At 40.0% G+C, this 12,155-nt stretch overlaps 1 protein-coding gene across 10 annotated transcripts in view; it reads right to left on the bottom strand.

Moving 5' to 3' along the window:
- TENM4 (teneurin transmembrane protein 4) overlaps window positions 1-12,155 on the bottom strand; it is a 589,980-nt gene that overhangs the window by 83,951 nt on the left and 493,874 nt on the right. For all 10 annotated transcript variants that reach the window (XM_063148730.1, XM_063148734.1, XM_063148732.1 and 7 more), the window contains one exon: window positions 10,096-10,312. In XM_063148730.1, the coding sequence (XP_063004800.1) occupies window positions 10,096-10,312 (217 nt within the window). The remainder of the gene's footprint in view (window positions 1-10,095; window positions 10,313-12,155) is intronic.

Genomic DNA, 12,155 nt, shown 5'->3' on the forward strand with positions numbered 1-12,155 from the left:
AAGTGGTACTGCTAAGATGCTCAGCTCTGCTAGAAGGTCTCCAAATACATTTACATAAAATTATCTCTCACGTTAATAGAAGAGATTTATTCCATCAGTCCAGGCCTGCTAGTTCAGAGTGTTTTCTGCAGTTGAACAAAATTCAATTTCTTGTAGCCTGAGTCTCATCTTTTTAATAAATTATTACCAGAGTCCACCTATTGCCTCTGGTTTTTGGATTTTTGTTTGTTTTGTCCTTCACTACTGTTACATAAGACTGTATGGATTCTTGTTTTACAAGGAAAAGCAGTCTCTATTTCTCCTCTTCTTTAATTAGACTTTTCCTTTTAATTTTTTTTATTTGTCATAAAAACTTGCTTGAAAGACCAAATCATTGTCAAAATGCTATTTACGAGGCCAGATGGTGTATCAGACAATTTTACACTGTTGCTTTGTGAAGTTACCCTTCATTCCCAAGAAAATTAAATTAAGTCTTTCTGCTAAGATCTGGGCCACAGTGGCAAAGCAGGCAGGGGCACTCTGATGCCTTTACGTTCCTATTGCTCAGAGACAAATAAAATTTGACACACTGTCAACAAAATTCAAGCAGACCAAACCAGCCTTAGAACAGAAGCCAGAAAAGTAAATTCCACAAAAGCCATTTCACCTCATGGGAGCACATTAAAGATTTGTCTTTAATACAAACTCTGATCCAGTGTCTCACAACCTAGACACTGGTCCTTCCAATGCACTTTAGTCACAGATGTTTTCTGGTGACAGTGTGCTTGGTATTTTGAAATAAGGGAAAAATACTGCTTCTGTTAAGCATTTTTCATTGTGAGAAGAAAATTCCATGCATCCTAAATCCCACTTTTTCTGCAAGAAATGTGTGTTCTTGCTTTAACTGAGGATAGGTGACATGGGAAATCTCACTCCGAATAATTTCTGTTGCTCCTCAAAATACTTCCCACATACCTCATTCTCGTTTAAAGGTTTCAATGTGTGAAAATGGTTATCATGACTGCTTAGCCATCCTCAGCCAAGTTATTAATAACAAATATTTTAATTTGACATTAGAAATATTTTTGAACTTACCACTTTAATATTTTATTGGTATATATAAATATATATGCATATATATAGGATTTATCCTTCTCCTCAGGATAAAACTTCAACAGAGCTCCACAGAACAAAAATCCAGAAAGTTATAATTCATTGGGAAGAATGTTATTAATGAAAAATAATCTCTACAGCCTTTCTGTGTGACACCAGTCATGTCAGCTGGTCTGTTCATGTCTCTTTACTGCACCTGCAAAATAAGAATCACCTCCTTACAGAGACATAAGAAGAATAATTGTAGTAATGTGATAATCCCTTTGCAGAGGGATTTTTACATTCTCATGGCATTCATCTGTGATCTGCTCAGTCTGGTAAGTGCCTAGAAGTGCAGATGTGCTACAGTCTCTTGTCTTTAGCCTTGGCTGTGGCCTTTTTGCTTGAGAGTAAGAGAGGATAAAGCAAAATGTACCTCGTCCATTTTGGGTTGAATGTGCCCTGTCTAATGTCAAACAACCTCAGGGCAGCCTTGTACCAGGACAGACAGAGCACTTGGTAGAATGCCAGGTAAAAGCTAAGGGCATCACGATCAAACACACGGACACACAGAAAATGCCTGAGCTGGCAGATGAAGGACAAAAGAAGAAGAGGAAAGATCAGAACATAGAGACGTTCAAGTTCATTGCTTGTGGCACTATTTCCCTCAAAAGCCGTCTGTAAAAACAGTCCTGCCCACTCGCCTCTTAACTGTGGAGAAAAACCTCCTGACAGTCTTTCCTTGAACTGAGTAAATCTGTCTTACTTTTTTAGTTCAGTTTAGTTGTAAGAAAAGCTTAAAGTCAAAACCTATGTACTGCTCTTAGCTGCCATCTGAATTAAGGAATTAAGGTAAGGAAAAAGAATGCAAATGATCCTTCTGAAGGTCTCCTTGTTAAAAAGAAAAAAGGCAGACTTTTATATAGGAAATTAAAATTGAAGAGGACTCATGCAGAAAGAATCCCACACTATCATGGACAGCACAAGTGAGCTTCTGAAAGGGCTTGGCACATGCTGGGCAGCTGGGATACAATCCTGCTGGATTTAGCAGGACTTGATGCAATAGGACATGGAACAATGATTCTAAACTAGAAGAAGGTAGATTCACACTAGACTTAAGGAAGAAGCAGTTTATGATAAGGATGGCAAAACACCAGTACAGGCTGTATGGGGAGGTTGTGGCTGCCCCATCCCAGAAAACATTCAAGGCCAAGCTGGATGGGGCTCTGAGCTACCCAATACAGCTGAAGATGTCCTACTCATGGCAGGGGCTAGATAGCCTTTAAAGGTCCCTTTCACCCAAAAATATTCTATGATTCTAAATAACTGATTAGGCTCATCTGAGGAGTTTGCACTAAGGGGAGCACCAGAATGCTGGTGTCAATGTGACAAAGGGACTAAATGGACTAACATTTGCCCATATCCCATAAGGGGACCTGCTAAGTGGCACTGACACTTAGACATGGCTTGGAACAGATCCTGCCACTCTGCTTTGTGAGCCATGGATGGAACAGGGACCCTGGAGAAGGAGAATGGGTGACAAAGAGCAAAGTTTTTAAGAGCTCTGAACAGAATCAGTAAAAGAAAGCCATTTCTAAGTTGAAGCAAGAAACTGAACCTGCCCTGTTTGTTTTACCTACTCAGTGAAGGTACTAAACAGGTCTCATCTCTGAAGGATCAGGAGATGCTGATGACTATGTGGGCATGGTCCTTAGCTGTTAACCTTTTGCAAGAAGCCTTCTACAGGATTTAGATATTCCATGAAAGAAATAGCAAAGCCAAGTGAATGAAAAGCTCCAGTGAACACCCATTACTTAAATTGCCTGAAGGACAGGGGAAAAAGCTACATAATGCTCAGATACTTTTATAGATGTGGCTAATGAAGTTGGTTTTTGAAGTCAAAAAAGAAGTGCTTATTAATCAATATTTATAATAACATCTCTAGACACAGATTTTATTCTTACCGTCTCTTTAGACTGGGTCTAACTTGACAGTATCAACCCAGTGAGTGCTCTTCCTCTGATATTTTTAGTATACATGCAAGGAGACTTGGTTTTGTGATCAATTGCTCAGTTTCTTAGGCTTCCCACTGTATGCACCTGACTCCATTCTGCTCTGTGAAGACTTATAAACTGATGGTTCTTTAACATCTCCTTGGGCATCATCTTTTTTTAGCAGCATTAGTGACTGCTGGTTGTAGCTCCTCCAAAAGGAAAAAGAGGTATATTTATTGCATGACAGCTTGGTAACAAAATGTAATATCCTTTGAGGACCTCCTACCACTCTTAGAAACTCCATGATCATTGCTCTCACAAGAATTCCCTATTGGCTCCATTCTTGAAAGACTCAGGTCCTTATTGTTTTGAATACTTCTCCCAGGAACTGAACATTATTCACCTTCTTGATATGTGTCCTTTTATCTTTATGACAGCACAATCTTCCTCTCTGATCTGCCAAGCAATCTGGCCGCTCTTGGATGCCACTCCTGCCATTCAGAACATCTTGTGTCTCTATGCCTCATTGACTCACTATTTTTACACCTCAAGATTTCTCAGTTGAACTATAACTGTAAGGTGGGAGGGTAAGGGATATGGGAAGGCTACTCAGCAGAGGAAAAGATGCTGATGACATCAGTGGAATTGTAAAACTGCCTCCAACTGTTTAAATGAAAGTATTTTAGAACAGAGTTTTATAGGAAATGCAACACATAATAAAGTTGGGCTGTGCTTTACTGCAAAGTTTCAATGAAGAATCCTTTTACTCACAATGTGATTGACTAATGCTTTAGGAGCTGATGACTCTCTCCTTTTCTCCAGTAAAACCAAAGAAACACTCCTGCTTTGCATAAGGTATTAAAGAAACACAATAACACTCATATTTTTTTAGGTCTGTACAATCCAAATCAAATGTCTAGTAGTACATAAGGTACAAGATAATTTTTCCACCTAATACTGAATTATGCTTATTTCATGATTTTTCAGAAGTCATTTTATAGCTATTATTTCTATGAGAGATAAAGACTTTATGCTGCAATAACTTTCAGAGATGAATAGTTTATTCATGTCAAGTCTTCACTAAAAATGTCTGCAGAACTTAGTAGCTCTGTATTATTACAGTATTTTACATCTGGTATTTATTTTGTAAGCATTGGCCACATATTCAGCTCTGCAGAAGAACAGAAATAAAAGCACTGCCTTTCATTGAATCTGAGGCACCATGAAAACAAAACCAAGCAGAAGAGGAGGAAAAATACATTATTTCCAGGTTAATTATAAAATTATCTCTCCTTTGATGATCATAGGGGAAGTTCTTTAACTACATATAAGCTGTCTGATAGATTTGTAACGATCAGAAGGGATTAGGGAAAAAATGTCCAATAAAATACAAAAGATTTTATATTTGGGATTATAAAACTGCTTTTTTATATAGGAGGTTTTAACCAATTTAGCAAATAAATGCTACACTCTTTCTGATATGGCAGCTTTTTTCAGAGGACAGTAACTTAAGTACTGAATAAATATTTAATCAAATATCCATGCGCAGATCCAAGAGAATGCATCAACACGTACACCATAGTTTGGACTCCTAAATCCAAAAGTGCACATTAGTACCTCTGTAATCTGGGAGGTACTTAAATATCAAGCCTTCAAAACTTGCAAGCAGGAAAAAAACTCCTAATGAGCTGCTTTCTGCACACTTCAGGAGCTCCTTGGGACATAGGTATCACCTGAGACCTTTTAATTCCAGGTGCAGGATGGTGCATTGTTTCTATCAATTGCCTCACTGGGCCTTGCAAGCATGCCCAAATCACACAAGGAAGATCCTACTCCTTCATAAATATCTAACATTTTAAAAATATTTTTAGAAAGCTGCAGCCCAATTTCTCTAATGACTGTACACGGGACTTATAGAATTACAGAATCATTAAGGTTGGACAAGACCTCGAAGATCATTGAGAGCAACAAAATTTCTTTTACTGACAGTTACAAAAGAGGAACATAATTGCCTCATGGTTACACTATCTATGTCATGGAAAAGAACATAAATATGGACAGGAGTTTTACTTTCATTAAGTCTTGCAGGTACAAATTCCACAAAGTTGATCTAAGTAGCTGCATATATTGCATTAATTTATTATATGGGAATAATGTTATGCTAAACTCAAAATCAGAGGGCAAACACTGGAAAAGAAAATAAGCCCTGTACATAGGAAAGGTAAATTTTAAAAGTATGCTTTGCTCTTAATTCCTCTAGAAGGGATTAACTACCAAAATAAAAAACAGTAAGTTTTTAAAAAGCTATGACTTGTACCTAATAAGGAGTTCGTATGAGTAGAAAGCATCAAAAGAAGAATGATGCCTTTGGAAGACAATAACGCTAGGAAGAAAAGGCTTGAAGACTTGCTGTGTTAGCCTGTTCTAAAATATGGAAAAATATGACCTTGCTTCCATCAATACATGTACTATGCTGTGCCATGAGTGCTCACCCTCAGAACACTGGATGCTGTTTTATCTCTATGACAAAGTTTTAGATGCAGCATTCCAAGCTGTCCTAACCCAAACTGTCCCACCCACCCCATTGCTTCTGGGTGTCTGTGTACAGTGGGTGCATCTGACCCAGAGAATTTCCTGCTGATGAAGGGAGCTGCATCTGCCTGGAGTTGGACCAGAGCCATGGGCTGGACTAGCCAGCTCAGGAGAAATCATCAGGATTAAAGCTACACCTGGTAAGTTTTGGTTCTTTGACCTCTAACTTAGTCTTCAACTAAAGAAGTGTTTCTTAGGTCACTGTATCAAAGTTACACTTTTCTTGATGGAAAAACATGGAAAAGACAGAGCGCCTTGGTTTCCTTGGGAAGAAACCTCAGAAAGATCTGCTGGGGTGAACCCACAGCCCTCCATGAATGGGACAAAATGTGTGAAAAGAAAAGAGAAGATGCTTTGAATATATGCATAGAATCAGAGAATGGTTTGTGTTGGAAGGGACATTAAAGACCATCCATCCAGCTCCAATGCCCTCCCATAGGAAGGGACACCACCTACCACTAGATCAGATTTCTCAGAGCCCTATCCAACCTGACCTTGAATACTTCCAGGGACAGGGCAGCCCCAGCTTCTCTGGGCAAACTCCCTCAAGGATACTAAGAAAACACAGGAATGTTCTTCAAAATCACTTAGGAGTGACCAGAAGGACTACCAAAACATTCTGAAAAAACATTTTGATCCCCCCTATTTTCTTAGCTCTTCTTTGGCCATGATCAATATTCACAGTTTGGGTTTTAATTGGACTTGGGACCAATGCAATTTAACTCTGACACTAAACCACATTTATTTATTTATTTATTTATTTATTCACAGTAAAACAGTGCACATGAGCGTCTAGAGCACACCCGTCTCTCTGAGTTTCTAACTGTGCTGTGTAACCCTCTCCACCTGGATCAGTAAGGTACACTGCTCTGCCTGGCACACAGAAGGGAGACAGGAAGGTTGAGTGACATGTTTACGGATGCCTTGTCACTCAGTAATGGGAAAAAATGTACAAAGTTAATTTGATCAGAATTTTAAATCATCAAAACCAACTTTTTCTGCAGACTACTGACCTGAAGGCAATCGGGGACTACACTTGCAGCTAATAACAAATGCTGCTCTCTGATCTTTCATGTAACTCAGATGGTTATTTCTAGCTGCCCAAGTAATCAGAGCAGGTTGATATTATTGGCAGCAAGTAGATATACACAATCTGTCTCAAAAAAGGAGGGGTATAAAACACAGTTACTTCAAAACTGAATTATTTGAAATTCTCTTTACAAAAGTACCAATTCTACACATGGTTTTCTGAGGCACTTTATCCGTGCCAACACTTAGCATAAAAGACTGTGGACTAGGACTGTTCTTGCTATTTCATGAACCCTCAAAAGAGAACAAATATATCAGGTATCCTACTTTATAGTCAACTTATTGACACCACTGCATCTTGCGCTACTCCTTATGGTGATGGACAACTAAGAACGGCTTAAAAACAACAAAGCTAACAGTAAGAGTAAGTGGTTTCAAAATCAATAAAAGAATGACCAAGTAGTAGAGGAGTACTTGTTATCTGTTCATCAAAATGATGCGAAAAGACATTCTGCGCATTCAAAATTTAATTTAGCTACTTGCTTTATCATCATAAACACTCATTTCAATATGGGTAATGATTATTTTTTCTTCCCAAACATGAATAATATATAATTGCTGGTATTTGGGAAGAGACAAGGTCTTTGCCTTTATCCATCAGGGTAATTTATCATTGTCTTTCTTTTTCTTCTGCACTGGTGAGAGAGCTTGTCAGCTCAGCTTGTTCTTAAGAAGCCAGAGTGTAATTCAATAATAAATTTACTCAAAGGCTAGCTGTCACGAGACATTCATTTATTTGTATCCATTAGGTGATCTTCACTGCTGTTCTCTCTGAAGAGTGGCTTAGCTTAGTTTTGAAGCTCAGGAAATATATTGCAGAGATATTCAGTCACCTCCTTCATGCTGCTGCCACTTCTGCACAGGCCAGACAGGGATGCAAATGTGCCCCAGTTCTCTCAGGGTGAAAATCGGTCAGCCATGACCTAGTGAAGCTTGGAGGAGCACTCAGTTCCTGACCTGAATGGTGAGTGTGCCTGTGCCTCTGGTGCCCATGCAGGATGCCAGACACACAGGACACAGAGATCCACGCCACCCCTGTGTTGCCTGCTCATGGGGGATTGCTCACAGCAAATGACACGGATCCAACTCCAACCCTACTCCATGAGGACGATGGCGTTGGGACAGAAAGATATAGGAAGTTCCACGAACAGTAGTTTACAGTCCTGATCTACACCAAGAAGGAGACGACTTCATGAATTATCCCATCAGCAACAGGAGAGGGCTGTCCTAAAGCAGGATGCTGGAGCCCTCTATAAGAATAACTCCCTCTTTTCAGACAAACTTTTAAGCCAGCAGCTGGAAGGAGTGATGAAAACAGCTCACCTTGCCCCCAGCGGCTGCTGTGATTTTTATAGAGACACTGAGCAGAGATCCATGGATAACAGGGATATTATCACCTGTCTGTTGGAAAAGCAACTGGTGAAGTTTCAGTGACAATGCTACTGAATAAAGGGCATATCCACACACGCAAAAACAGGCAGTCTTGCCTGTCCAGACTAACTCGGTCCCAGATGGTCCCAGACCGTGCTTTCCCACGTATCAATCACTGACTACTGCTGAAGCACTGTCATTTCCAGGGGGACCAGAGGACCTGTTCAAAGGTCCAGCTTTTTGGGAGGTGAAACAAGCAACTGAACTACAGAGAGAGGCCAAATAAGCAGAAAACCTTTGCAATGGTTGAGTTTATCCAAATCTACAGGATCTTTAAGAACGAACAGGAACATGTGATGTCTTTTAAAACCCCAAAAGAGTAGTGGCATTTTCAACAACCCAACACTCTCATGAGTCTGGACCAGGTGCTGTATCAGGAAAAAATATACCTTCTGTTGAGGTTCTTCAATGTTAGTTGCAATCACTCTTAAAAATCAAGATACTTGAGAGATGCAATACAATCCCAGCTTGAGGTGACATATCTATAGACCACACTTAGTGGCACACACCCTATGCTGATAATTTGAGAATAGAAACCTCATAAATCATCACTACCTCTGTATAATTCTTCATCCTAACTTAAGTAGAACAAGTTTTATTACTTCCACTGCATTTAATCAAGAGCAGTCATTAAAACCCTTCCTATCGATCTGAACCTTTTCATTCCCTCACTCCAGTAACCTACATACCAGACAAACATTTATGCTACCAGATGCTCATTTTGAATTCTGAATCTCTATCCAGTACCTGTGATCTTCAGAATGCCAATGAAGGACAACAATTTGCAACATAAAAGTGTTTGGTTATAATCTGAGTCACTGTTGTCAGTTTTCTTGGACCCTGATGACCTTGGAAGCAACAAGTATCAGGGCAAATATCACACCAGGCCAATTTCCTGACACTGCTGTGATGATGTCAGCCTGTAGACTACCAAAACAGGCTGATGGGGAGCTGGTACCCAAGAGATGCTGGCAGTGTCCCTCCATGAAAAGCATTAAGTCAGAGCTGGAGGGGCCTGAGAGACCACTTGAGATGTAAGTGCTGAAATAAATACCCACACAAACGTGAAGATTGGGTATTTTCAGTGCCAACCTATTAACTGCTGTGTATGGGAAAGCTGAAAGTAAGCAGTTCATGACTGGGTGAAGCTCAACAGAGTTCAAACCTACGTGTTGACAGCCACCTCTAGGATCAGGGTCACTACTTCTGAAAGGCACCATTCAGGGCAGACACTGAGTGATCTAGGAATTTGACATCCCAGTTACCCTGCTACAAGAAATGATTTTCAGGGATGATCAGCCCTGATAGACAGGAATATACTTGAACCAAAATCCTGAGATGCAGTCACAGAAGTGAACTACTATGCTTTGTTTCCCAGTTCCTGTTTCTTGATGATGATTGCAGCGATAAAGAATTTCTTGATTTTAAAACCAATCTATATTCAACCTGATTGCTTATATTGCAAATCACTCTAACAGCCATCTCTAGATGGTATGATTTTCCTCAGTTCTTCTGAAGTCTCTAATATTCACACTATAGATCGCAAAATTTTAGTTTCCTTCTCTTTTGTCTCTGTCAAAGGAAGATCCATCACTGCTCTTTAGGAGATACTTGTGCACAATGTCAATCACTTCATCTAGAAGAGCTGAATGGATGGCTTTCACTCCTTGAAATAAGGAAAGTGAGCAAACATGGAACTGCTCATATATGTCAGAAGAGAAGCATCTTGCCATACTGAATGGCAGGAAATTATAGCCGAAGAGACAGTCAGCAGAACTACATCAGCCACAAAAGTCTTAAAGTATCTACTTCATTAAAAAATTTTCATTATTCTGCGTCTTGCTGCCCTTCCATGTCTTAAAATGGCCAAGAGGCTTATGCTTCACCACTTACTGAATCAACTCCAAAATTCACTTACCCGCCTTCAAAAGGATTGTCCCCTGGGATGACGTGAGTGCTGTCCTTGCCAATCAGGAACTTGATTCGATCATAGAAGGAATGCAAGCTCTGCTGGGAGACGGGGGCTTGTGTCTCCTGGATGATATCCAGGGGGTCCGGGGAGCCCAGGCACAGAGCATTAACGTGGCAGAGTGGCTGCAAGCAGCAGTCTGGGTCCATGCAATCCACCAGGCCATCTACAGAAGGGTAAGGAACATTTTAGAGCAATGGAAACATGGAGTGCTGCAGACTTCAGGTTGCAAGAACTCCTTCCAATGCAGACAACAGAGAAATGTGGATTTTCATTAACATTGAGTAAGGCATGCTCTCTTAAAGTCACAATAAGAAACTCAAAATACACATTAATACATAACATAAATATGCAGTAGTATGTAATACATGAAAGCTCATATATGAGACTGAGCTCTCAAAAAAGCGTATTTTAGATTAATCCTAGGATGTGCCATTCTACAACTCAGTCACTTTGATAACAAACTCCAGAGCCCCCAAAGATTGTTGCGGTGTTTTTTGCCAAAATACATAACTTCTGTACCCCTCTTCTAATAACCGCATCACATCAAAGCTACCAGGTTTGCTTTCAGCAGGACTAAATTGCAGAGAGATCTATACATGTAACTTAGTAAAATAAAGTAGAAAGAAAGGATATTTTGCTGTGAAGGTTTGATCTCTTTTAACCTTGGTCACATTGATTTGATACCAACACAGAGTAACAGATGACCTCAAACTCTCAGGATATAAATCTTGCACTTTCAGCACCATTAAATTAATAGTAACAACAATAACAGCAGTGGACACACATGAAAAGTCTTGCTGAGTGTAGTCCAGTGAAATAAGGGTTTGCATATCAGTCAAGCCATGAAATGCAGACAGTACCACTCCCCCTCCCACCGCCATAGCAATATGCCCCATTCATTTGGAGATGCCACTGCTCATTGCAAACAGCTCAGTAAAAAGCAGTGACAGGAAAAGAAATACCAAAAAAAGCTCAAAAGAGGTTTCATGAAGCATCACATTTAGCAATAAGAGTTGTTAGCATGTAGTAGAGACAGATCTTTAAATCAGATAAGGGAACTGGATGTTTTTGTTCTGGGGTAATGGGATATGGAGCCCTTCACTTCCAACTCATCAGTTCAAGCAAGACAGTTTGACAGGCAATGGAAATTACTACCATGTGATGGCTGTTCCCAGACCTCTGTGAAATGAGTGGTTGGTCTCTGTGCAGCTGCTGAGAGCTCCATATGTCACAGACACCACCTTTACAGCAAGCATCCAACTAACAACACCAGCAGAGAGGCTAGAAATGAATGTGCCTGGAGAGCAACACTGTCCTGAGAGGCAGAGACCTCCTGAAGTGGGATGAAATCTTTAGTTTTCAGGATAATAGATTTTTTTATCTCAAAGAAACAGTAAATTAAAACAAGACATTTTGTTATTATTGCCATTTGTAAAAGCTTCCATTTTATCCCATTTTTACCAGTATGAATTAGAAGTCCTTTCACTAATGTTATTGGCATTACTTTGTATTTACTGCAATATAAACAGGATGAAATCTCATCTTTCATTGTTCTGGTACTTAAGATGGCTCATACGTCATGGACTTGGATTCTGTTGAGTTATACCTGTTCCAATCTTGGAATATTTTAGTGTTTAAAACATCACTGACATCATCATTTCATGTGGTTACTCACACACAGAAAGCTGAACAAGCCTGGTAGGGGCTCCCAGAGCTTCCAAGTAGGTCAAAGACAATGAGTACCTGCTCTGTGCACACGTAGACACACACACAGACACAGACACAGACACAGACACAGACACAGACACAGACACAGACACACACAGACACACACAGACACACAGACACACACACACAGACACACACACTCACACAGACACTGGGTCATTTCCACAAGTGCTCTGCACTTGCCATTAATGATAATGGAAGCACTATTAAGCCAGCAACAGTGCTTTGAAAAACCCCATCTGTTACCCATACCTCTGTCTGTCCTAACATCTCTACAT

This window comes from Melospiza melodia, chromosome 2 (assembly GCF_035770615.1).
Source record: "Melospiza melodia melodia isolate bMelMel2 chromosome 2, bMelMel2.pri, whole genome shotgun sequence".
Lineage (NCBI taxonomy): Eukaryota > Metazoa > Chordata > Aves > Passeriformes > Passerellidae > Melospiza > Melospiza melodia.